The following is a 27640-nucleotide window of genomic DNA, read 5'->3' as shown; positions in this document are numbered from 1 at the left end:
GAAGTACTATTCAATGGGAGTGCCCCAAAATGTAGGCTCTATATGTTCTTCACAAATGACTTGAATTGCAATCCTATGTCCAAATGATTACTTGATATTGTTGATTGGAAAGTCTGAGCATTTAAAATTATGTGTGCTCATAATTATATAAATGTATATTACAAAACTCTGAGTGTTTGATGTAAGTTTGCCGTACACTTCCCCCAAGTTCAGACAGCTTTGCTAGTGCTGACAGTAGCATAATTTACATTCCAATTAAACGTGACACATTAGGGCCTTTCAAAAAAAAAAAAAGAGCTACTTTTATGCACAGGCCTCAAACCTAGTTTTATGCTGTGATTAATCCCCAATTTCTATATCAACTCTCATATATCACCAGTTATGGTCTTGTGTTTGAGTAAATTACTTCAGTGGATGGATGGTCCTCTTACTGTTTTCCATTCCAGAGTTTTGCACTTCAAATGTGATGACCGTAGTCCCTATATGACAGTGACAGGCACCGTTCTAGCTTACATGGAGCCAGCCACCTCTGCAGAGTGGTACAGAAAATGGTTTTATTTCCAAAATCTCTCCCCTTCATCTCTCCCATTGTGGTACAACCCATTTTGTACCAAAAACAGTTTGACCACTAATATCAAGAATTCTACAAAGGTTTTTCCTTTTTACCTATGATTTCATTATGTTAATAGAAAGAATTAAAGTACAAAAAAATTCTTTATCAAATATAAGTAAGGCAACCCCCATAAAATGATGGAGGGGCAAGGAGCATGATACCGAGGCCCAGACCCTGAAAGAGAAAGTGTGCAAGTCTTCGATGGTGACTGTGTTCTGGTCATGGTGTCATGACCGATTTGTTTTTTCTGCTGTTTTAAAAATGTTTTTCAAATGTCTTTATGTGTATATGTTACCTTCCTAATACTTTTTAGAAGTTAGTCGCTCCTCTCCTCCCGAAGATGAGTTCCCTTCCCCTTCAGAGGCCCGGTACCTCCACGCCTGTCCTGCCTGCCTAGGACCCCTGCCACACAGTCCACCTCGATGCCAGAGCTTGCAGTATGTGCCTTTTTCTTCCATGTTAACACAACTTTCCTACCTATTGTTTTTGAAATCCCCTACCTCCTAAACCAATCTTAGAAATACATTTCTACTAAAGCATTAAATTATTCTTGACAATGTTTTCTTTTTCAACAAATACATCTGCATTTCTAATGAAATTTCTGGAGTTACCATCTTTAGTTCAAGGGAAGGCTTCTCATGGTGGCGATTTTTGTGGGGACCAGTGAAAGGGATGTTTTTGAATAAATGTTTGAATCGCTTAACACCCTATAAATCAAATCATGCCCAATCCATCTATATTTAGGCCTCGTCATGGGTAGGTGATTAATGAATATTTTTCATGCTAATGTCTCGCAGACCGAGGCTGCGTCCGTAACCACATAATCATCACAGTGGAAATTCTGACTCAGCTGTGACGTTTGGTAGGCAGGACCTTTGAATGGTGCTTTAGACAATTCCGTGCAAAGGCTGTAGTCAGTGGCCCAGCTTTGCAAGTCTTTCCAAAAGTCCTAAAGCGCACTAGCATGTCCTCACTTGGCCCTGTCACTTCTGCTTAAATTTTTTCATGGAGAATACTCACTCCCAATCATGGTACATTAAGGTGAATTTGATCTTGGGCAGCGTCCCTCGGTGGAGTGAATCAGAATCATGGGATTCCCCTGGACTCCAGCTTCCTGGTGGGTTTATTTTTATGGAACATTCCTCTGGAGAAAGAGGCAGCCGCTCTGTAAAGGGCTAGACCTCTTCTGCACATGATCAAAGTAGCCCTAGAGAATATCTTCTTGTATGGAATGATTTTTATGACATGATGGCTTTGGGAGTTTTCTTGAAAAATTAAAGGAAGAATCTTTCTAAGGAGTCCTACTACCATGAAAGGAAACTATCAAAAACATCCCAGGCAGATAAGAACTAAATCAGTTTTAAAGTCACCAAGAAAACAACACTTCCACGGCCTCATTTGATCTTTAGCACTTGACCAGGAAAACTAGAGCTATCTTTTAGGCTTATTTCCAATGACTTCCCCATTTTGGCGTTCTTTCTGTAGCTTAACTTCTTAAACAAGTGGCTACAGAATCTTTCTCCATTTACCTCACGCCTCTCCAAGCTGGCTTTTTCCCCGCACCCCCAACTTCCCTGGAACTGCTTTTGAGATTACAAGTGACCTCTGTGTCACTAGAATCAGTGTTATTTCTCTGTCTTCATCTCACTTGATCCTTCTGCACAGAGTTGACTGCTCTTTCTTTCCTGCAATTCTGTTTTCTTCTCAGGTCATGTAACTCCAGACCTTCACTTTCCTACTGACCAGCTCTTCTCTATTCATTGCTGGCCTCTCCTCCACTGTGCACATGCCCCAGGGTTTGTCCTGCAACACCTTGTCTTCCTTGGCTGTATTCTCCCCATGGCAATTCATATTTTGCTATCACTTTAAATACCAATTTTATACCAATGACTTCCTGGCGTGTGTTTCTACTCCAGCCATGAGTCCCAGACTGCAGACTTTTATATACACTTGAGTGTCTAATTCACATTTCAAACTTAATGTGCTCTAAATAACACCTTTGATTTTCCACCTCGAGCTTGCTCATGACTCCCTCCCTTACTCTGATTAAATCTCTAGTCAAATAGCTTCACAGTGAGACTTTTCCTAACTACTTTAAGTAAAATTGCAAGCCCCTTATGTCTGTGGCACTTTTCCTAACCAGGCTGGTCACCAGCCTTCTCACCGTTCACCTCAGTGTGTAACCTGGGATACCTTTGGGGCCCAGAAGCTTTTCTCCCCTACGCACACCCTTTCCTTTACACCAAAATCTGAATGCAGAACACCAGTGATCTGAGGAGAGAAGGTCCCACAGCTCCAGACATGCTACACCACTTAACTCATTCAAATGGCCCGTGCATTCTCATCATGTGTTACTTTTATTCATGACATTTCACCTTAATTCTTTTTCCTCACTGTGGTTGAGGGCTAGCTCCTCCTTGACCTTTGCAGTTCACCTCATAAGTTTTCTCTCCTGGAGAGCCTTTCCTGGCTACTAACTCCTGGCCCAGTCTGAAATAGAGGCCTATACCCAGCGTTCCATCACACCACACTATATCACAATTTGTTCATTTCCTTGTTTCTCATTGTTGCTAGACTGTGAATGTTTTTTGGAGGAGAAATGACCAGTAGGTCTCATTAAATATTTGTCCCCAACATTCAGCTCAGTGGCATACAGCAGATACTTGGTAAGTATTTTGAATGTATGAATGTTTATGGAACCCGGACAGGGATTTAAAAAAAAACGTGTATCTCGTATCTGAATGAGTGAATGTGAGTGAAAGTGGGTGAATGAGTGAATGTCAGTGTACTTGTGTCTTCTCCAGCCCCTGCATCCATCTACATGTATTATACAAATGAAGAGAGATGTTTTTCACGTGTCGGTGTATGTGCATATGTCTGTGTCTACATATGCATACATACAGTCATGTGTCACTTAACTGGGATATGTTCTGAGAAATGTGTCATTAGGCGATATCATCATTGTGCAAACATCATAGAGTGTACTTACACAAACATAGATGGTGTAGCCTACTTCACACCTAAGCTAGATGGTATAGCCTATGGCTCGTACGCTACAAATCTGCACAGCAGGTTTCTATACTGTTACAGTCCCCAACATTATTCAGTAGAATACTGAATATAGTTAACAGTATATTACAGTACTACTGGCTATACTATACTGTAACTGTATTCAGTATTCTACTGAATACTGTAGGCAATTATAACACAATGGTAAGCATTTGTGTATCTAAACATATCTAAACAAAGGAAAGGTAATGCCTTGCTCTACAGTGTTACAAAAGCTACAACATCACCGAACTATCAGCATTTTTCAGCTTCATTATAATTTTATGGCACCATTGTTTATATGTGGTCCATTATTGACAGAAGCATCATTCTGAGGTACATGAGTGTACATGTACTACAGCCAAATTCTATCAAGACACTAATATCCATACTGCACATGTGTAAGTTTCTCCCCTTTAATTGGTAGTTTATTCATTTATTTAGCAAATACCCATGGAACAGCTTTCACTAGATAGACATTATAGTAGATGCTGGAGGTTTAACAGTAAGAAAAATACAGTTTCTGCCTAATGAGGGAGACAATCAAATAATCATGAAAAGGGCAAAGGTATACAGTGCTATGACTTTGTAACAGAGGGTCTCTCATCACAGAATGGAAGGTGGAAAAGAAATCCTGATGGCCGGGCGCGGTGGCTCATGCCTGTAATCTCAGCACTTTGGGAGGCCAAGGCGGGCGGATCACGAGGTCAGGAGATTGAGACCATCCTGGCTAACACGGTGAAACCCTGTCTCTACTAAAAATACAAAAAATTAGCCTCGGCACAGGGAGCGGGGCGCAGGGGGCTGAGGCAGGAGAATGGCGTGAACCCGGGAGGCGGAGCTTGCAGTGAGCCGAGATCACACCACTGCACTCCAGCCTGGGTGAAAGAGCGAGACTCCGTCTCAAAAAAAAAAAAAAAAAAAATCCTGATGAGACTTCTGAGCTGAGGTCGTAATGATGACTAAGCACTGACTAGGTCCTGGTTACTAGGAAGTGAAGGAGAATGGCATAGCAGGAGAACACCATAATGGGAAGAAGTGAGCATGTTTGAGGAATGGAAAGAAGGGCCACTGTGGCAGGGAGAGCAGGGTGAGGCTGGGAAGGCAGGCAAGACCTAGCGCATGTAGGGCCTTGCAGGCCAGCTTGAGGGATTGAAGACAACCTCTCAGAGTAATAGAGGTGCCTGCAGGTTTAAGCAGGGGACTGGCATAATGAGATTTTATAAAGGTCACTTTGACTCAGGTATGGAGAACAAATCAGAAAGAGGCAGGGTGGATGTGGGAAGAACAGTTAGGCTGAGACTATAGCAGCCTGGTGGAGAGTAATGAATTCAGGAGTTCCGTAGGAGGTGAAACTGTGGGCTAGCTGTGTAAACTTGGGAGACACATCCCAGATATGGTTACTGAAATGTTTACCTGGATGACATTGTCTAGACAGCATAGCATGGGAGGAGGAGAAGCCTTATGCCAAACCCTAGAGAACTTTAACGTTTAATGACTCTGTGTAGGAAGATGAGGCTGCATAGGAAACAGGGCAGGCAGAAGTAGGAGGAAAGCCCACAATGGGGAACACAGAAGCTAAGGGACAAAGTGTTTTACGAAGGAGAAGTAGTCAAGATGCAGAATCCTGCTGGGTTGTCGGCGAAGGAGATACAAAATGAGGACACTGCCCACAGGATGGGTTAATTAGTGACTTCAGAGTGCTTTCTCAGTGTCACAATGGGGAGGAAGTAAATTTCAGTGGGTCATGAAACAAGAAATAGGAAAAAGTGAGTATTGCGAATTTTAAAAGACAATTGGACTGGGAAAATGATTAGACTGTAACATGATTTGTTTATTAAACACATAAATATTAGGAATGTCAGTTATTCAAAGAGTTTGTGAGGTTGCTGTTACTGTTTAGCTCTTCTCGGAAACTAAAAGAATAAAGCCATGTACAGTATGTTATCTAGCCAGCCTTTCTACTGTTTGATTATTTAAAATAGCTAAAGAATATTTTGGCTAGCATTTTACTATTCAGCATACAAAATGCTTTTTTTTTTTTGCATGTTTATTTAGTCCTCACAAGATTTTATGTATCAAGAAACTAAGAGTCAGATATTGAATAACTTTTCCAGCCAAATAGAGTGTATGAAAAACTAAGAATAAATGCATCTTTAAATCAAGAGTAGTTCAAAGGGGAAATTTTTTTTCTTTTTTTTTTATTATACTTTAAGTTCTAGGGTACATGTGCACAACGTGCAGGTTTGTTACATATGTATACATTTGTCATGTTGGTGTGCTGCACCCATTAACTCGTCATTTACATTAGGTATATCTCCTAATGCTATCCCTCCCCACTCCCGCCACCCCACAACAGGCCCCGTTGTTTGATGTTCCTCAAAGGGGAAATTTTTCTAATGTACCAATTGTTGGTATATATGTGTAAATATATATACATAGCTGTATACCACAATTAAGAATGTACCAAAGCTATTGTTTTAATTTTCCAAAAGTTAGCACTTTTAATTTAAATGCTTTACTTGTATTTCTCTTACTGAGTTCAGTTATTTTTAGTAGGTATTTTATTTTATTTTTATTTATTTATTTTTTTTGAGGTGGAGTTCCACTCTTGTTGTCCGGGCTGGAGTGCAATGGCACGATCTCAGCTTACCGCAACCTCCGCCTCCCAGGTTCAAGTGATTCTCCTGCCTCAGCCTCCTGAGTAGCTGGGATTACAGGCATGCACCACCACGCCTGGCTAATTTTGTATTTTTAGTAGAGACAGGGTTTCTCCATGTTGATTAGGCTGGTCTCGAACTCCCAACCTCAGGTGATCTGCCCGCCTCGACCTCCCAAAGTGCTGGGATCACAGGTGTGAGCCACCTTGCCCGGCCAGGTCTTTTATTTTAATAACGTTTATTGCTACTTTTTGAAGATTGACTAATATGTTTAATTTCTCAATTACATGTGCATCTCAAACTCATTTCCCACTTTTGATTCCTAGTTTAGTAATATTGTAGGTATTATAATGAAGACATAGTTGCACCTAAGATTTTTAAAATTATTTACCTTATATAAAGAAGTACAGATGAGGCATTCTTCATTTATCTGTTCATTATAGTTCCAGTTTAAGGCTGACTTTCTAATTAGCTTTAGGCAGCTTTATTAAGATGAAATCACATTCCACATCATTCATCCATTTAAAGTGTACAATCTGATGACTTCTGGTGTATTCACAAAGTTGTACAACCATTGCCACAATCAATTTTTTGAAATTTTTATTACTCCAAAAGGAAAACTTTTCTCCCTTACCCCCTTAGCTGTCACCTCTCTCTCTCTCCCTCTTTCTCTCCTAGTCCTCAGCCACTACTAATCCACTTTGTCTCTATAGATTTGCCTACTGGGACATTTCATGTAAGTAGAATCATAGGATATGTGGTCCCTTGTGATTGGCTTTTCTTACTTAGCATAATGTTTTCAACGTTCATCTATGTAGTAGTATGTACTTGTACTTCATTTGTTTTAATGGCCAAATATTTCATTCTGTGTATAAAGTATATTTTATTTATCCATTTATCAGACGATGGATGGGCATTTGGATTGTTTCTACTTCTTGGAGTATACCAAAGCTCTATTCACTAAGTATAATGTTCTAATTAGCTTTTGAGGCATAGACACTATGTATGTGTAGATATAAAAAGGCACTTGTTTGTCTATAAAAAGGCACTTGTTTGTCTAAGTCCATGTATGTAGCTACATTATTCTGAGATAATATTTTGACCTGGGTTCCGTGTGTCTAAAGCCTGTGTTTTAACTTGAATGGACAACTGGGAATTCGGAGTTTTTTGACCACTTTAAATATAGTGTCTTGCCTTTGGATGAATAGAGTCATTAGGAGGAAAAATTTGCATATGATGTCAGGTGAATCCCCAAACCAAGGTTAAAGAAGGAAAACACCTTTGGTTACATATAGATTTTCCACATATGGGTCATTAATGCGCAGTTGTCTGATTTGAGCTGAGAAATGTGGGCTTTGAAGGGCTATTTAGTAGAAAATGGGTCTAGCAGTCCCCTTCAAAATCTAACTTATGTCAGTGTCTCCTTGAATAGATTTCCCCTTTGCCCTCTCCCAGTTATCCTCACCGTGTGATTTCCAGTAATACCACTCGCTACTCTTAACCCTGCCAAGATTTAAAATACTCCTGCTGTGTAGCATCAGACCTCAAGAACATGAAATAGGTACTTTTTATTGCAGGCTTCTATCATTTGTTTTTGGCTTAAATCAACTTGAAATCTCCCTTTGTGTGGCCTTTTCTATATGGCCTTATAAAAAAGTGTGTACAGTAGATAGCCACAAAATAGTACCTTCTCATTTGTGCCAAGCTTTAATAAGCAAATGAAAAATATCTAATATTTTATTAATTTTAAGTATGATTTTCCCCTTTCATAGAAGTCCATGCATTGCTGCTAGCCAAAATAAAATATTACTGTTCCAATTTTAGTACTTTATTACATTGCATTTCATGTAATTCCTTAGTTTAAGGCCAATGCCATAAGAAGAAAATTGTGCAAGTTATGCTAATATTGAGATTCTGAGTTCTGAATTTGTTTTTACATTTGTTTTGATAAAAGTGTATTTGGGGGCAGGAAGCTAAAAGGACATTGACTTTTTCTAACCACCTCCTCCCACCCCACCACTGCCACTGTTGAACATGTGAAAAGCACCAGGAAGTGCACTAGACGGTCCTGTTCTTACTAAAGGGATTAAAGTAGAAAAGATGAACATGGAAGGAAATAACTCGTAGGTTTGCCTGCAGTTCAAGTTACTAGAAACAATAATTACTACGTGCCATACCCATTAAGAAATCTTAGTTGGTGACCCATTCACTATAATGTCTGAGGGCAGAGAATTTAGTCTGTTTCTTTTGCTGATGGAACCCCAATATCTGACACAATTTATGGCACGTAGTAGGTGCTCAGTAGACATGTATTGAATTGAAGTGTTTATTTATTTTATTTTATTTATTTATTTTTTTTGAGATGGAGTCTCGCTCTGTCGCCCAGGCTGGAGTGCAGTGGCACATTCTCGGCTCACTGCAAGCTCCGCCTCCCGGGTTCACGCCATTCTCCTGCCTCAGCCTCCCGAGTTGGGACTACAGGTGCCCACCACCACGCCCAGCTAATTTTTTGTATTTTTAGTAGAGATGGGGTTTCACCGTGTTAGGCAGGATGGTCTCCTGACCTCGTGATCCACCCACCTCGGCCTCCCAAAGTTCTGGGATTACAGGCGTGAGCCACCGTGCCTAGCCGAACTGATGTATTTATTGAATGGATTCCTGTATGATAAACTCCTTAACCAAGCATTCTAGGCTTTTGATCTCTGGCTTCACTTTATGTCTCTCATCTAAGCCCCATTGATATAATACAAAAATTTGCTTTAGTAAAAAAATTCCATATGTTGCTGCAGCCATTTTCTGTGGTGGTCCTTTGAGCAGGGAGCTTGTGAAAAGGACATGAATCTTGTAAATGTGAGGAAGAGGCAGAACTGGCACAGGACTGTGGAAGGGTGGGGTAAGACTTAGGTAACCAGACAGGGAAGAAGAGAGGACTCTAGAAAAGCAGATAGCTTGATAAACCTTTCCTTTCCTCTAAACCTGTATTCTGACTTAACTAAGCCCACAGGTCCTTCAGCTCATACAAAAAGAAACAAGTTTCATATCTTCATACCAATTGCCCACATACATTTGATTTACAAAGCAATTAAATGTATTTGATTTTGCTGAATTATATCTGGGTCTTACTGCTACATTTTTCTAACCTACCTAGGCTTTTTAAGTGGCTTAATAAGCTTTATTCCCTTGTTCTTAGGGGTGAAAAACAAAAAACAGATAATTCTGACCTTAACAGCCTAATATCTGAAATATTAAAATAGTCAAGGCCATATCTTTCCTTTCACTAAAATACTCCACCAGTGTTTAACCTGTAAGTGAAAATATTCTCCATGTAGTCTCAGTTATTGCACTATGTAGTGGTCTTTAATATTTCATCTCTGTCTCACAGTGATCACTTAGTAGTAACTAACTTCGGAAATTAATATATTTTTAATTGCCAAAAAATTGTATAAAGAGAAAAATAACAGAAAGAGAACCTGGGGTGACTTTGGCTTTTAACTGGAGCTCCTGGCACAGCCCACGCCTGAGGCAGCCTTGGTGGTCTAGCAATATCGTATGCGAGTCTTCCGGTTGAACAGTGAAGGACATTTGTGGATCTGTCCATGACCTCTCTCCTTTATGCACTGCCAGTCTCCGGTGTCATCATTAATTAGCCTTCAGGTCTCCCATTTGTCTGCTAGAAAGCATCTCGGATAAGCCAAGTCAATAAATTGGAGCAGGCAAGCTGCCTGGCCTCCGGGGCGCGTGGCTCTGTGGGGACCGTCGGAGGGCAGCCCTCTCCTTTGATCGTGTGGGGAAGTTTAATTCTTACAGGCCACGTGGGAATCCCAGCCCGTGGGGCTGCAGAGAGGACCTTGGAGCACAGCAGTGGAGCTGCTCTCGTTTGTACTGGTTTCAGTTTCTAATTTCAAAACCGCGAAGCTCAGAGGCCTAGGGGAATTGTTTCCCATTTTGCTTCGTCTTTCCCCAAGACTTCGCCTGCATTCTTCAGTGAATTCTCACAATGGGTGGTGGAACTTCAGCACGGGAATGAAAATCATTATCCCTATGTTCTAAACAGGAGATTTGCACCGTGGCATATTTCCGTAAATACAGTGCCCAGCATCTGTAGCAAATAATCCCCAGCCATGACTCTCTTCCTGTTCTGACTTTGACATGTTTCCCAACCAATTTTAGTCAAACATAAAAATAACAAATAATATTTATGAGCCTGCTTGTGAGTGCCCGGCATTCTGCAAATCACTATGTATGTATTATCTTAAATATCATATCATGCCTGTGTTGCGGGGGGTCCCCATTTTGCAGATGAGAAAAACAAGCCACAGCCCACCTGAGTCCTAGTGGGTCTCAATCCAAGCACAAGCTCTTTACCACCCCCATGATATGGCCTCATAAAATTGGAGCAATTTGATGGGCACCGCATGGGCTCTGTCACCACATCTAGCACAAAGGGAGAGCTGCAGCGATCAACCCTGTGAATTCAGGCAAAAGAGAAAGTATTGCTTTTGTAATTGGGGAAACAAGCTCTGCCTTCAGCTTTGCTTTCACCAGGGAGAAGTAACCTTGAAGGAATTATTGTCAGGCGTTCGATTATATCCTATTAGTAAATTGCAGGCATGTTTTATACTACGTTCATGAAAAACAATTCTATATAAATGAAATTGTTGGAATTTGAATATAGTAGAGGGTTAATTAAATAATTGAAGGAACTCCTCCCAATTTATATTGTGGGAAATCCTAGCTTTTCTTTAACTGTATTCTCAGAATCGTAGCTGGAAATAATCAGGAAAGTTTATGTGGCCACAAATGTTCATTGAGAAATGCTGATTTCTTAAAACAGATGTCTTTCCTGCTTCCCTGCCTACCTTGAGAACTACCCAATCAGGATAATCATCTTTGTTACCTTTGTTACCTTGCTTATGACTCATGGGATGAGGTGGTGGACATTGCTGGGGGTCTTTAAAATACACTCAAACCTTAGATCATCTTGGGACACCTCACCATGTTTGAGGAGTACAGAGACACAGAGACGGTGACCCCTTGGTGCAGGGGAAGGGCAAGCGAGTCACATTGCATCTCTGGAAAGCCCACTTGGAGTCTGGGTCAACATTGCTAATATGTATGTATATGTATTTTTTAGACAGGAGACAGGGTCTCACCCTGTGAGACTAGGCTGGAGTGCAGAGGTGTGGTCATGGCTTATTGCAGTGTCAGCCTCCCTGGGTTCAGGTGATCCTCTCACCTCTGCCTTCTGAATACCTAGGACCACAGGTGCACACCCCCATGCCCAGCCAGTATTTGTATTTTTTGTAGAAACAGGGTTTCGCCACTTTGGCCAAGCTTGTCTCAAATTCCTGGGCTCAAGTGATCCACCTGCCTTGGCCTCCCAAAGTGCTGGTATTAGAGGCACGAGCCACTGTGCCAAGCCAACATTGCTAATGTTATTTAAACTTTCCTACATGTGAGAATCTAGTTAAGATGAAGAAACCTTTTTTCTTCATCTACTTTTCCCTTTCTTCCTTTCTTTCCTTTCCCCTTCCTTCCTTCTTTCCTTCCTCCCTCCCTTCCTCTCTTTCTCTCTCCCTTCTTTCCTCCCTTCCTTCCTTTTCCTTCCTTCCTTCCTCTTTTTCTTTCTCTCTTTCTTTGTCTCTCTCTTTCTTCCTTCTTTCCTTCCTCCCTCCTGCCTTGCCTTGCCTTTGCCTTTGCCTTTCTTTCCTCCTTTCATTCTTTCATTCTTTCTTTCCTTTCTTGTCTGTCTGTCTCACTCTATCACCCAGGCCAGAGTACAATGGTATGACACTGCAGCCTCGAACTCCTGGGCAGAAAAAACCCTCCCAGATCAGCCTCCCATGTAGCTGGGTCTACAGGCATGCACCATCATGCCTGGATAACTTAAAAATTTTTTTTGAGAGACAAGGTCTCACTGTGTTGCCAGACTGGTCTTGAACTCCTGGCCTCAAGTGATCCTCCCACCAAGGCCTCTCAAAGCACTGGGATTACAGGTGCGAACCACGACATTCAGCCAAGATAAGGAAATCTGATGCTTTTGCCAGATACATGGAGCTCTCTAGAGAAGTTTGGGGAGAAGTAAATGAATCCTGCATGATGACTTCTCAGGGATTAACTTATGGACTTTTACATAAATATTAAAGGTAAAACATAAACACTGTGCAGACGGTAATAGATATGTTTGAAAGATGCAAAAACATTGGATTGAAAAATGCTTTATGGCAATGTTGGCATCTCAGAGAAGCTTTTTAGGATGAACAGGACTTTGTCAGATATTGTTGAAAGAATGTATGGCATGAGAGCAGAGCAGAGAACCACATGAATGAAGACATGGAACTGGGAATGCCGAATAATGTAACTGGAAAACATTGAACAGCTTTGGTTTGGTTAGTCAAATACATGTGGGAAATAAAGCTGAAATATGCCATAATGGAAAAGGCCTTAAATAATCCAAGGCCCTGAAGTTTGAATTTAGTTGAATTTGTGATGAGAACCCATTAATAGTTTCATCTTCTTTTGTACCTTTCCCCCTTTGTTTTCAGGGGACAAGATTGCCTTACAATTTATAGAGACTAGAGAAAACTTAAGCATCAAATTTAACTCTTGATCTCCTCCGTCTCTTAAAAAAAACATAATCCAACAAGATACTTCCCCACTATTCTCTATCTCAGCAAATGGCACTTCCAGCAACCCATTGCCCACCCCTTTACCCTTCCATCTGCTTCAACCCTACCTTGACTGAATCAGCAAGACCTATTTGTTAACACCTGCAAAATATATCCCAGCTCTATCTACTCTCTCGCTCCTTGGACACTACTCTAGCGCAAAGTGTCCTATTTTGAGAAAAGAATGGTAGTGGGAAGGACATACTTACCATTTGGCCACAGATCCATCTATTTCAAAAGAGGTGAAGGGTAATCTCATAATAGCAGAGAAGTTATAAAGTAGTTATTGTAGAGAGGACAAAAAGGCTTACAAAGAAAGGAAAAAAATGTGGAAAAAATGAATGTTTTAAATGATTATTTGACTGGATTTATAGAATTTGTTCTAGTTGTTTCAAGGTAAGATTTGTATTTTTTCAATAAGATAAGTCATTTAAAAAATTAGTCTTTGCCTCCCAATGGACAGGATTTCCTAGATAGCCTTGGAATGGTTGTCAGAATAGCTAATAGCAGATATTCTAGATAGCTCTATAAAAACTCTTTAAGAAATAATGTCAATAGATAGAGCTTGAATTTCGGTACCCCTGTCCTGTGACCTAGCATCCCTGTATCATGAGAAATCCCTAGATACCTCTGAAAATGTAGGTGATTCTGACCTTGACTCAGAAAATGACAAAGGGTTCCTTCAAATTGTACTTTCATTTTCAGCACCGTTTTATAGTCCCCAGGGTTGTCTAGGATTTCTGCAATCTAGTTGGCAATATTGCAAATGAAAAGTGTCAGATAACTAATTTCAGAGAACATTTAAGTGGTGTCTTTTGCATTTTCTCTATTTCTGAACTGACATGTTTATTGCTTTGCCTGCAGTATACGTTCTGAGATGCTAGTTTTAAATATGCCAAATTATTGGATAGGAATTTCCCAATGTAAATAAAGATCTCCTTCCCAACCTCCTCCTTCCAAAATACCTTACCTGTGTGTTTATAAATTGCTCCAAGATCTGTAGTGTATGTTTCTCTATTTTGTGAACCAGGTGGCATGATATCTTTATGGTGAAATCCAGTGCTTTACTAATAGGCTTTTGGACAAGAACATATCTAATTTCCAGCCATGGTCAACAGATGAAAGTGATCTTGACTCAGCTCTAGCTTTGTAGAAACGAAGGCTTTCTTTTCCCGGTGCATGCTGTAACTGGCACAAACACATAGGAACCTTGGGGAGATGCCTCTTGGCTGGGTTAACTGCCTTTTGTGATGGTGAACTATGAATTACTGTGGTTTCCCTGTAGACAAATCATAACTATCCAATAAGGTAGGTCATTTTTAAAAAGTCAAGTCACTTCAGACTTGATTATCAAAAAGTACTCTATTACAAATTTTAGATAGTCTATCTGAAGTAAATTATGTAAAATTATTTCCCTTGTGTTAGTAGAGGATTAAAAGGAAGGGTAGGTGAACGGGAAGCATGAAGAACTGACAGGGTCCTCCCCAACCTGGTCTTAGTTCTCATGTTGGGATGCGTGTGTCACCCTGGCCAATCACTAGGTTGGTAGTTCTAGACAACTTGGGTGCCTGAGAATTTCTGCAATATATTTTTCAAGCTCTACTTTTGGAGTGTGAATCTGAGGAGGGCTGAGGCCCTTAATTTCATGAGACTAATCCTCAAGTAGTTTTTGCGTCTCTTTATCTTTGGGAGAACACAAGCAGAATACTTTACCTATCCCAGGTCAGAGACTTTTCTGGATCTCTAGAAGAAAAATGGAAGGATTGTACATTGCCCTGTTCGTCAAGAGTGGTGTAGAATGAACTAATTGTTTTTGTTGGTTTGTTTATTATTTCTGGGTTTTGTTCCCCCTGCCCCCCAATCCTGGAATTTGGACCAACAGTAATTGACAAGGAGTGTGCACAATTGATAGCCAAGTGCATAGCGCAGTACCTGGCCCATAGCAGGAGCTCAGCAAATCTGTGTTCCTAAGTCTAATTCTAAATTTCTCTTCACAGCAAGTGAGAAACAGATGGTGGTGGTGTGCAAGGAGTCCCCAAAGGAGTATCTCCAGCCTTTCAAGGACAAACTAGAGGAGTTCTTCCAAAAAGGTAGGAAGTTTGTCAGCCGCACATACACGTGGCCCTGAAACATCCTTCATTCCATGAATCTTTCTCTGAGGCCCACGGCCCCTGGCATCCTGGCTGACCACAGGCAGCTCTGGTGATTTCATTAGCCCGTCTTTCCATGGTGGTTACATACTCACGGTAGATAAAGTTGTCCTGTAGCTTTCATATCACCTTTCAAATCCATTTTAATATTTTAAATTCTTGAATGCTACTCTGGCTTTTGTAAATTCTCTGAGGACAAACTTTTTTGTCTCTTCATGGAGCTCAAGGAATTCCTCTGCCCGTGTTTACTGACAAACGACATACATGTAAGGCAGATGCGGTCACGCATTTCACATTTGTGGTCAACCTGGACAGGTGGATGGTGATCACCCTCCTGGTTTTATGAGTGTAGCAACTTGGAAACTTGTGTTATATTTTCCATTCCTTTTCAGATAGGAAAATTAGGGCCAAGTGAATGTCACCCATCAATCACTTGCTACCTATCAGCCCTCTGGGGGTTAGTCAGTGGAAGTGATATGCTGGTATGCATGAGACTCCACACTTTCTTTGAAATCTTAACAGATTTCCTTCCTTCACAGTTTTGGCATGAGTAGGGAACTTCTGTTGATCAGGGTTAGTGAACATGGAAGTATCATGTCTTTTAGATAATTCCTATTCTAATTTCTCAAATTTAACTTAAGATGTAAAACAAAAAGAAGTGTGGGGTTGTTGCAGGCAGCTTTTTTCCCTGCTGGAAAGCTAGAGGAAACACACATAGGAGCCTTTGGGGATATCTCAACATGCTTTTTCTATTACTGAGTAAGGCCACTTGTTACCACACCATCAACAAAAGACTGTTAAGCAGGGTGAATGCATAAAGTGTGGCCAAACCAGCTTGAGAATCGGCAGGGAAATTCTCAGTCTATGAGTCAGAGGAACTCCAATTCCAGCTGCTGTTCCCTTGGTGCAGAGACCGTTGCTCCCTTCTCCATGATGAAAGGTTGTCTGTATTGAAGTAGGAGAAGTCAGATTTCTCTCTCAGCCATTACAGAACCTCATATATGATGGAAGAAATGCTGTCAGACAAAGTACCATCTTGAGAGCAAAGATACCAATACTTGTGTGCTATGTGACTATAGGAGATGGATTTTATAAGTGACTTATCAAAAAATGCATTGCTGTATAATTATACTGTGTAAATATAACCTAAGTAGCCTGAAGAAAACCACGAACTACTTCCCTTTGCTGACCCCAGTTAATAGTATCTGCTTTTTACATATGTAGAATTAACTTGAAATGAGGCTCATGTGTACTTGGATTCCATCTTTATTTTTAATTGCTATTCTATTTCTAGAAAATTTTGCCATGTGCATGTCAGGGTACTATTCACCTGCATGCTGTAATGCTCTTAGAATCCTGCCTCTGCAAAGCAGCTAGCTTATATTGTGAATTTTATTCTTTTTGTTGAAAAGACATAAATATGAATAGATTTAAAACCTCGAGAATCTTCTTTGGTACCTTGGAAAAGCAATTTGCAAATCCCCATTTGGGATAATGTGTTAGCCTCTTCTCTACTAGGGCTCCCAAGACAATTCTGGTCTATTCAGAGAAAGGGAATTTATATGAGGGAAACTGGATCTTATGTCAGGGAAGTAAAGGTATGGCCATAGGAAGCTGTTCTAAGAAAGTCCTAGAACAGTGGTTCTCAACTCTCTTGCATACTAGAATCACTTAGGAGATTTTTAAAAATCTTGATACCCGGGCCCAACTCTAGACCCATCATCAGCATCTCTCAGGGTGGGGCCAGGCATCAGATTTTCTTTCTTTTTTCTTTTTTTTTTTTTTTTTTCACTCTCCACGTAATTCCAGTGTGGAACCCAGATAGCCAGTACTCTCTAGCTTAGTTCACCTTTTAATGTGTATTCAAAGATTTATTCTGAGCCTGCTATAGGTTAGGCTCTATGTTAGAGACCAAGAGTACTCAGATTAATTGTATACTCCTACACTCTGTCCCAAGGAATATCTTAATGGGAAAAGATCTATAATTGAATACAACGAGCTCTTTTTTGTTTTGTTTTTGTTTTTGTTTTTTTTATTTTTTTGAGGTGGAGTTTTACTCTCATTGCCCAGGCTGGAGTGCAGTGGCGCGATCTCGGCTCACTGCAACCTCCACCTCCCGGGTTCAAGCGATTCTTCTGCCTCAGCCTCCCAGGTAGCTGGGATTACAGGCGCCCACCACCATGCCCGGCCAATTTTTTGTATTTTTAGTAGAGATGGGGTTTCACTATGTTGGCCAGGCTGGTCTCGAACTCCTGACCTCAGGCGATCCACCCGCCTCGGCCTCCCAAAGTGCTGGGATTACAGGCGTGAGCCACTGTGCCCGGCCAATCAGCTCCTGACTTACAGATGAGGTAAAAGTGACAATCAGCTCATCAGCTCCTACTTTACAGATGAGGTAAAAGTAACATTAGGAATAACATCAAATCATGCTGAAGACAAAACCAGCCAAAATATGACACAGATTGAATTTGAAGGAAACATTACCATTCTATTAAAAAAATTAAGAATATAAAAATATATATACTATTGTAGGAATCTTAAACATTCCCAATACCGTATGGTAGAAAAGTCTACTGTTGAAATAGCTTGTTACAATTATTTCATTACTTAACTCATTTTGTCAAAACAGTCTAGAATTGTGCTGTTTGATGTGGCAAGCACTAGCCACATGTGGCTTTTGAGCAGCTGAAATGTGGCTAATCCAAACTGAGATGTCTTATGAGGGTAAAACACGGGGTTTTGAAAACTCAGCAGAAAAAACATGTCAAATATTTTATTGCTGATTTTTTTTACTGATTGCATGGTAAAGTGATAACATTTTAGATATGTTAAATAAATAAAATGATTAATATTCATTTATAGGTAAGTTAATAAATATGTTAATAACCTGACAAAATATATTAGCTAAATTATATTTCTTCTACTTCTTGAGTGTGGCTACTAGAAAATCTAAATTGTATTAGTGGTTCACATTCTATTTCTATCAGAAAGTGCTAGTCTAGAGGCATGTTCCGTAGGCTTTCCTCAGCTCATTCCTACACTCTCTTCTCATTGTCGCCCTGCCTTCTCAGCTTGAATCCTAAGTTACTGGAATGCAGAGTTTCACAAGCTAGCCCCTTGCCCACTCTGGGCCTGGCCCTTGTTTGGCTCTCAAGTGGGGCTACGTAACCAAAGGAGGTGACAGCTTGCTACTTGGTCAGGCTGTTACCTCTACGTTTCTGAAATGTATGGTTTAGGGTTTGTGGTTAAGAAATACATTATAGTTCACAGCAGTATGCTATGATGTAGGGGCTGGGTTTTTGCCAAATTGCAGTATATACAAATGGAGTATCTCCTCTCTACTGTTTAGAGTTCCAAATAGTAGTTCCTTTATTGCGTAGATATTTCACTGATTCGTAGAAAATGTAGGATTTTCCATTTGCCACAGATAGGCACTATTCACCATAGATAATCAAATTTCTATGACAATTGTCATACAGTTTATAGTATTTCATCTAATATGCTATTTATTGTAAGAAATACCATTATTACATGTACTACTAAAAAAGAAAAATTGCTGCCATAAGCCACAACACATAGACTCTTAAGATGTACCCCAATATCAGAGGCTCTAAAACGTGAAAATTCTATCAATTTTGGAGTTGGTGTAATGTGGTACTATAATTAGGCATATAGAATCAGAGAGGAAGAATGCCCAACACTTTTAGGTAAGACTTTCAGCAAAGAAGATATTTTTGTTTAGAGTTGAAAAAACAAAATAATAATGATGGCAATGATAATGTTAATATTTACTGAGTGCTTCTATCTGCTAAATACCATGGGGAACAAATCACCTTTTTACTTAGTCACCATGACAGTCCTTTGAAGTGAGTACTGTTACCGCCCTGCTATACAGATGAGGAAATTGAGGATTAGAAATTCTCAGCAGACAGGCTACAAAGGGCATTCCAGGCAGAGGAAAACACTGCAAGTCTCAGAAGGATGAAAGACATGATGTGTTTGGGAAATGGCAAGCAACTTGGTGTGGCTAGATCACAAGGCATATGAGAAGAACACAAGACCAAAAAGGTGATAAGAGTCACAATATGACTTGCTAAAGAATCTGAACTTTGTCTGACAGGCCGCAGATAATATTGAAAAATAATGTGTACAGGAGTGACATGATCATGTTGGATTTGTTTGCATTGTTTTGGTTTGTGCAATTATTTTGCAGGGGGTATATCTCTTTGCTTTTTGTTGTGGCTGAGAAATATGTTAGTTATAACTAACAGTAATATAAAAAAAAATTGGACAAGTAACAGACTAATTAAGAACTTGAGCAAAAGCAATGGCAAAGCCGAGGTAGGAGGATCACTTGAGGCCAGGAGTTTGAAACCAGCCTGGGCAACAAAATGAGACCCCATCTCTCCAAAAATTAGTTGAAAGTGGTGGCGCCTGTAGTCTCAGCTACTTGGGAGGCTGAGGTGGGAGGATTGCTTGAGCCCAAGAGTTCAAGGCTACAGTGAACTATCATTCTCCGTACTCCAGCCTTAGCAACAGAGCAAGACGCTGTCTCTAAAACAAACAAACAAAGCAATGGCAGTAAAAATAAGAAGGAAAAGACATAATTGTAAACAGTAAAGGGCTGTTTTAGGCATTACAGGACAGGTTAATAAATTGGATGTACAAAATGAAACGGAGAATAGGGTAACTCCTTTTTCTTGCTTGGATAACTGGTTGGATACTGATAAGACTAGATTTGAGATGGAAGACAGTGAGGTCAACTTTAGACAGGTTAACTTTGTACATGTGAGACGCGCAGGTAGAGATGCTGGGCTCATGGGAGAGAGCTAGATGAGACAAAGGTTCAAGTCATAGGAATGAATGAGATAGCCCAAAGAAAAGGGTGTAGAATGAGGCGATACCTGAAGTATCAGAGTATCTGAGCACAGGATATCATATAACAAATGTAACTGAGAAAAGATACTTCTGTACTTCTACAGCACAGCTTATACAGAGTGTTTTGCAAGAAAGCTAATTCTCTATTAGGAGTCTTATCACTTATAAAGTTTTAAGCAATTGTGTTCTGTATGCCTGAGAAGTCACATGCGTTGTGACTCAGGATTATTTTTATATCAGCTGCAATTCAGCTCTAACAATCATGATGATTTAAATTTTCTTCTGTAAATCATATCCTGTTGCCACACTCAGATGGAGATGATGCGTTTATCCTTATGTCTTTTTCATTCTTCCCTCCTCAGAATGTCCTTATATAGTGTTATTTGACAAAACTGTGGTACTTTTTCTTAATGAATTTCATTTTCTGAGAAGAATTGAATGTAATTTTAATGGCACCACTTGGCGGGGTTGCAAACTCCATGATATCCATGCCTTTTTTCTTATGTGTCTTTTTTCTTTTCCACACTAGGCTCTTGTTGAAGCTGGTTTATAGCTCAGTTCAGAATAACCTTGTGCAGGCATTTTGTGAGCTCCTGCTTTCCCACCCTCAGATCAAACATGGTCATAATGATATGGCCTTCAAAACTGTGATGCTCACATTAAAAGTTCCCATAAACATGGCAGGGATCCTATAATTAAAAGAAGGCGCAGAGCAACTGATTAGATCCCAGGTATAGATCTTGTAGGTGGTCTTTTCATGCTGTTAAGTTGGTCATTTGTATTTATAGCTTTGGCAGGGAGGGCTGGAACCTAAACCAGCTCTAATCCCAGCACTCTCCCACACTTGGCCTTATCTCATTCTCCGTTAATTTCGCTTGGCATCCATGAATGGAGCTAAATTCTAAATGATTCTGCGTGAACCATTCTAGCCCTAGTCTATGAAACTATTTTCTAAGTTTCTTTGACCAGCTGAGATTAGAGATACTGTTTTTTTTGTTTTGTTTTGTTTTTTGAGACAGAGTCTTGCTCTGTCACCCAGGCTGTAGTGCAGTGGCGCGATCTTGGCTCACTGCAAGCTCTGCCTCCCGGGTTCACGCCATTCTCCTGCCTCAGCCTCCAAGTAGCTGGGACTACAGGCACCTGCCACCACGCCTGGCTAGATTAGAGATATTCTTAATATCAAAAATTGTTTTAGTTTACCTATGTAACAAACCTTCACATGTACCCCCAAACCTAAAATAAAAGTTAAAATAAAGAACTATTTTCTAGTAAAAAATAGATAAATTTACCAGGTTTAAAATAAACAAAAGCAGTAATTCTGATTTTCTACATTGAATGCAAAAGGAATTATATAAATAGATGAGTATTCCATGACAGCTGGGACTGTGTCTGTTTTGTCCTGTTCACTTACTTGTCCCAACATCATATAGGCTCAGCCTGTCCCATGATAGGTGTTAATAAGTGTTTGTTGAATTTATGAACAAACAGCTTGAATTGTGTAACGTACCTAGAGGCTATTTTTTCCCCCTCCTTGGGTTTTCTGTTTAAATCCTTTCAGAATTGCTGAATCATCCCAGAATCTGAAGAGGTACATTTTTGGTCGATAATACATTTCTGTGGTCAGACCTCCTGGATACAGAATCATCTTTCTATGTTGGGCATATGCATGTAATCTATTCTTAGTAAATACTTTGGTCAGATTAGATTGACAAAGGCCATACTTAAATCTCTAAGTTGCAAAATAAGAGCAGGTTATTACATAATCTCTTCACTTCAACCCCCAGAAATAAAGAAACAAAACTATCTGAATCACCATATTCAACCACTAAGGTTACAGAGATCAGGAAAGGTCAGTAATCTGAACAATGTAACCTGTGAGGGAAATAATTCTGACGTCCTTTACAAAGCTTGTGGAAAGAAGAAGTATGGCTAGAGAACATGAACTCTGCCTGAGCCAAAATGGGTTCTTGTGTACTCCACTGCTACTCAAGAAAATACCGACAGGCTTGGTTCCAAAGATCATTAAATGGCCAAGAATTAAGATAATCTCCTGTGACTTCCAGATCACTTAAGTAACAGAACAGTAATCCTTGGAAGATGAAGAAAGCTATTTGGCTAGGCCCAGTGGCTTAAGCCTGTAATCCCTGCACTTTGGGAGGCCAAGGCAGGCGGATCACCTGAGGTCAGGAGTTCGAGACCAGCCTGGCCAACATGGCGAAACCCCATCTCTACTAAAAATACAAAAACTAGCCGGACATGGTGGTGTGCGCCTGTAATCCCAGCTGCTCTGGAGGCTGAGACAGGAGAATCGCTTGAACCCAGGAAGCAGAGGTTGCAGTGAGCTGAGATCATACCACTGCACTCCAGCCTGGGCCACAGAGTGAGACTCCTCCAAAAAAAAAATAAAGAAAAGAAAGCTATTTTATCACAGGTCTATTAAGTAGGCTTTTATCTAAAAGGGCTAGAGGGGATTTTTTTCCCAGAAATTCCTGCAAAGAGCGTATGTTTTCCCCCCGAAGTCGGTTTCTAATGACTATCCAGTAATGGAGTTGTGAAATTATGGTATTTCCATACATTGGAATACTAAGCATCTTTTAAAAAAAAAAAAAAGTCTGTATGTATTGACCTGGAAGGATCCCTAATGTATATGTTTAAGTGGATAAAAGCAAGGATCAGAAGAGTAGTTATGTTATTATTAGGTATATTATTTTATCATTCAGATAAAGATGAAGCAAAAAATGAATACTACCTAACAGAACAAATAAGAACTAACCTAAGACTGGCCGGGCGCGGTGGCTCACGCCTGTAATCACAGCACTTTGGGAGGCCGAGGCGGGCGGATCACGAGGTCAGGAGACCGAGACCATCCTGGCTAACACGATGAAACCCCGTGTCTACTAAAAATACAAAAAAAAAAAAAATTAGCTGAGCGTGGTGGCAAGTGCCTGTAGTCCCAGCTGCTCAACAGGCTGAGGCAGGAGAATGGCATGAATCCGGGAGGCAGAGCTTGCAGTGAGCCGAGATTGCGCCACTGCACTCCAGCATGGGTGACAGAGTGAGACTCTGTCTCTGAAAAAAAAAAAAAAAAAAGAACTAACCTAAGACTGATATTCAGCTGGTCCTCACCATAACACCCATACAGGTTGCCTGTTCTGCTAGTTAGTACCTATGTTATTGTTAAATATTTAGACTATTACTCCTAAAACTAATCAAACAGGTTCATTGCTGCAGCAGGTAGAAAATAGGCAGATGAGGTTCATAGGCGTATGCAGATTTTTCATAAATTTGGGTGTTTTAACCAGTGAATACCTCTTAAAATATTAAACAAATTTTTTTTGAAAAACAATTTTCTATAGTACTTCGCACTTCACATTTTTCCCTAAGATTCTGCTTCCTATTCATTGCTTCCCCATTATTATACCAACTGGGGTCCCTTAGCCACCTGAACCTAGAATTGGAAACCAAATGGTCTTACTCACAGCCTCATTACTTTCATTGGGTGCTGAACTGGACAACTTAAAAGGAAATCTGAAGGTCCCTTATCAAGCAAGATCTATGAGCTAGTACCTTGGTTTCTTTCCTATGGCTGCCTTCTTCAACATCGCTCTAGATGGCTCTATCTAATGGAAGCCTCCCAGTCAATGAGAAAATGCAAGGAAATGTTTAAAGGCATTGAGAGCTCAAGACAGTCCAATACACACACACGTGTGCACGCACACACGTGCACACACATGAACCTGCTGGAACCCCTCCGTTCTTTCTCCTTGACTTGGATTGACTTCACTTATTTTGCTCATGGTTCCATCATCACTTCAGTTTCAGGCGTCACACTTTTGTGATGTTATTATTAGGTATGTAACATGAACCCTAATTCACATTATGGTCAAGAAGAGACCTCTAATATGTAGGGTGTTTTACCTATTCCTCATATTTTTTTTCTTATTGCCATAATCCTGTTCTTTATTTCATTTGGGCTCTTCATTACACAGGTGCTTCAATGTACACTTTTATGAATATGCCAAAATGAGAGAGTAAAGATCTCTCAGATTACCCCGACACAGACCATCCTTTAAACCTAATCACAAACATAGAATCACATCTCAGTCATTTATATCTTGGGATCATTGTCAGGATCTGACCTCTTCCATGGGTATTTGCATTTTAGGCCTTAACTCTAATTTTTTTGTTTGTTTGGTTTTTTTAGATGGAGTCTCGCTTTGTCACCCAGGCTGGAGTGCAGTGGTGCGATCTCAGCTCACTGCACGCTCCGCCTCCCAGGTTCATGCCATTCTTCTGCCTTAGCCTCCCGAGTAGCTGGGACTACAGGTGCCCGCCACTACACCTGGCTAATTTTTTGTAATTTTTAGTAGAGACGGGGTTTCACTGCGTTAGCCAGGATGGTCTCGATCTCCTGACCTTGTGATCCGCCCGCCTCGGCCTCCTAGAGTGCCGGGATTATAGGCATGAGCCACCACGCCTGGCCTTAACTCTAATTTTTTAAAGAGTTTGTCTCCTGTTTTTCTGGAACTCCTGACCTCAAGTGATCCACCCACCCCAGCCTCCCAAAGTGCTGGGATTACAGGCACGAGCCACCACGCCCAGCCTTGTCTCCTGTTTTTAAACACTGTCTCAGAACTACATGCTAGTGGAAGAGAGATGGTAGTGGTTGGGTTTGGAGGTAAGATATTATTTGTCAGATAAGTATCATTAACTCTTACAGGGTCTTTCCTAGAGCAGCAGCAGATATTTACACACACACACACACACACACACACACACACACACACACCCCTACATCTTTTCAACCTTATGGAACTTATGGAACCAGTTTATTTGCTTGCTTTGGTAGAAGAGGGGACTATACCTTAAACTGATTTTTACAACTTTGAGTAGGCCCTTAACCGTGTAAGAATTGAAGTATTACTAAGGACAACCTAATGATGGTGTTATTGGGTAATCTCTTCATTTCCCTTTCATCATGGCAGAATCCAAGATAGTTTGATGAGACTCTGGAGCTGCAATTGCATTAACCTCTTTCTGATGATTGGAAATGTCCCCAGGTAGAAGTAGAGGATGGAGCCAAGTCAGTCAGGCTCTTTGTTTCTATGTACAGACCTCGTTGTCCCCTTGTGAATTCACCCTTTTCACATTTCATTAGTTTGTTTTGGAAAAACTAGGGGGACATGAACTCATCCTTTTTTATGGCTGCATAGTATTCCACGGTATATAGGTACCACATTTTCTTTATGCAGTCTATCATCAATGGGCATTTGGGTTGGTTCCAAGTCTTTGCTTTTGTTAATAGTGCTGCAATAAACATACGTGTGCATGCAGCTCTATAGCAGAATGATTTATAATCCTTTGGGTATATACCCAGTAATGGGATTGCTGGGTCAAATGGTATTTCTGGTTCTACATCCTTGAGGAATCGCCACACTGTCTTCCACAATGGTTGAACTAATTTACATTCCTACCAACAGTGTAAAAGCATTCCTGTTTCTCTGCAGCCTCACCAGCATCTATTGTTTCTTGACTTTTTAATCGCCATTCTGACTGGTGGGAGATGGTATCTCATTGTGGTTTTGATTTGCATTTCTCTAATGATCAGTGATGTTGAACTTTTTTTCATGTTTGTTGGCCGCATAAATGTCTTGAGAAGTGTTTGTTCATCTCCTTTGCCCACTTTTTGATGGGGTTGTTTGTTTCTTGTAAATTTAAGTTCCTTATAGATTCTGGATACTAGGCCTTTGTCATATGGGTAGATTGCAAAAATTTTCTCCCGTTCTGTAGGTTGCCTGTTCACTCTGATGCTAGTTTCTTTTGTTGTGCAGAAGCTGTTTAGTTTAATTAGATTAAGCAATACTTTTTTCTACATACATACAACTTTTATTATTTTAGTAAGAATACTTAGCATGAATTCTACCCTCTTAACAAATTCTTAAGTGTGCAATACAGTCTTATTAACAATAGGCACAATAAAATGTTGTGTTTTTAAGTGTTCTGAATGTAGTGAGAGAGCTTTGTGCTTGAAGTCAGAAGACCTAGGTTTGAACACTGGGTTCACCACTTAACCTTTCTGTGTGATTTTGCAAAGGATTTTAAGTTCTTGGGGCCTTTTTTTTTTCTTGTCTGTAAAATGGGAATAGTAATATCTAGTACACAGTGTCATTATGAAGATGAAATTAGATAACATACATAGGAAACCACCATATAAACTATAAAGCTTTAATAAAAACACATTGGTGTTACATTTAAGGCATTCTTATTGTCCCACTTTGACCTTCTGTGAGAAACACCAATATACTGAAAATTTCCCTCCTGAATTTTTAGTTCTGGTGTGTGTGTTGGGGGGGGGATTGGGGAGCATGCTATACTTGACTTCAACAGGTGCATAGCACTTCATTTAATTTTGCAGCAATCCTTTGAAACTGATTTTTTCCATTCCTAACTTTCCAGATAAGAAAACTGAGTCTGAGGGTCTTGGTAACTTACTCAGGGTCAGGGTGAGCTCAATCCCAGCGTTGTTACTGTGCCATCCTACTAACTTAGAGAACCACTTAGTTTCTTTTGAGTCCCAGGACCCTAGGGGTAAATAGAAATAAGCATATTTGTTTCATCATCTAAAGGAGAAAAGTATCAGAATAGTAGATTTGCCTGAACCTTGGGTAATAGCTTAACCTCAAAGATTCCTTTTCTGAGGTCTTAATAGAGGTCCTCTTTTACCTTCCCCAACAATAACAACAAAGTTTCCATTGTAATTAGTAAAGAATCGCAGTGACAAGTATTTAAGTATTTTATGGAATCAGTATTGAGCTCTGCATCTTGCATAATGGTTGTTCTCATGATAAATTGCCTCACGTAATTATTGGCCTAGCCACCACTTTCTCTTTGGATTCTTGACAACTATGGCAAGGTTTTCATCAGTCATTGATCAAAGATGCTATCACAAGACTTCTCTTTGATTTATACGGTTATTGTCTTCTTCATAATGAAAGAGCTTAACACCTGTATTGCCTTCTGGGAGTTATTGTGCATAATACATGTTATATAATACATAGTTTTGTAGACAATGTCCAATTCTGGAAAGATCTTTTCATTCTTTCAAATAATATGGGTATGTTTCTTCTGCTGAGTTCATTTGGCCTTAAATGAATTGTGGCAGCTCTAGTAGGAACACAGGACTAATGTTTGTGGAGCAGTTAGCTCAGATCCTGGCACTATGTATATCAGCCGCTGCTGCTGTTATGTCATTTTGTCAAATCTTATCGGATGCTTCAGACAGTGGGTCTCAGAAAGTTAATCACAGAAATTATATTTACCCAGTGGTGCGAATAGCAGTGGTTCCAAGTTCAAGTGGCAAAGAATTATTTACTACAGAGGACGGCCATAATTTTAGAAGGAAAGTTATGTGCATCTTTTTCATCTCCTCTAAAAATAAGCCAGAAGCAATGAATATAAGCTGGATTTCTGTTAAGACCTGACACTTTATTTTTGTTATATGTATAATTTGAAGATAGTCATGTGTATAATTAGAATAAAAGGTAAGTAGAATTAGCATAAGTTTAAAAGGTACCAGATATGCATGGAACTTTTATAAGGGATTATATTTTTCACAATTAAAAT

The 27640-nt window shown here is 40.1% G+C and overlaps 1 protein-coding gene across 5 annotated transcripts in view; it reads left to right on the top strand.

The window, feature by feature from the left end:
* The window catches only part of FMN1 (formin 1), a 430759-nt gene that overhangs the window by 324679 nt on the left and 78440 nt on the right, over positions 1–27640 (top strand). For all 5 annotated transcript variants that reach the window (XM_063794664.1, XM_016927883.4, XM_063794665.1 and 2 more), the window contains one exon: positions 14987–15079. In XM_063794664.1, coding sequence (XP_063650734.1) covers positions 14987–15079 — 93 coding nt within the window. The remainder of the gene's footprint in view (positions 1–14986; positions 15080–27640) is intronic.

The sequence above is a fragment of the Pan troglodytes genome, chromosome 16 (assembly GCF_028858775.2).
Source record: "Pan troglodytes isolate AG18354 chromosome 16, NHGRI_mPanTro3-v2.0_pri, whole genome shotgun sequence".
Classification (NCBI taxonomy): Eukaryota; Metazoa; Chordata; class Mammalia; order Primates; family Hominidae; genus Pan; species Pan troglodytes.
Note: the sequence above shows the minus strand (reverse complement) of the source record. Positions and strands in the feature narration are given on the sequence as shown.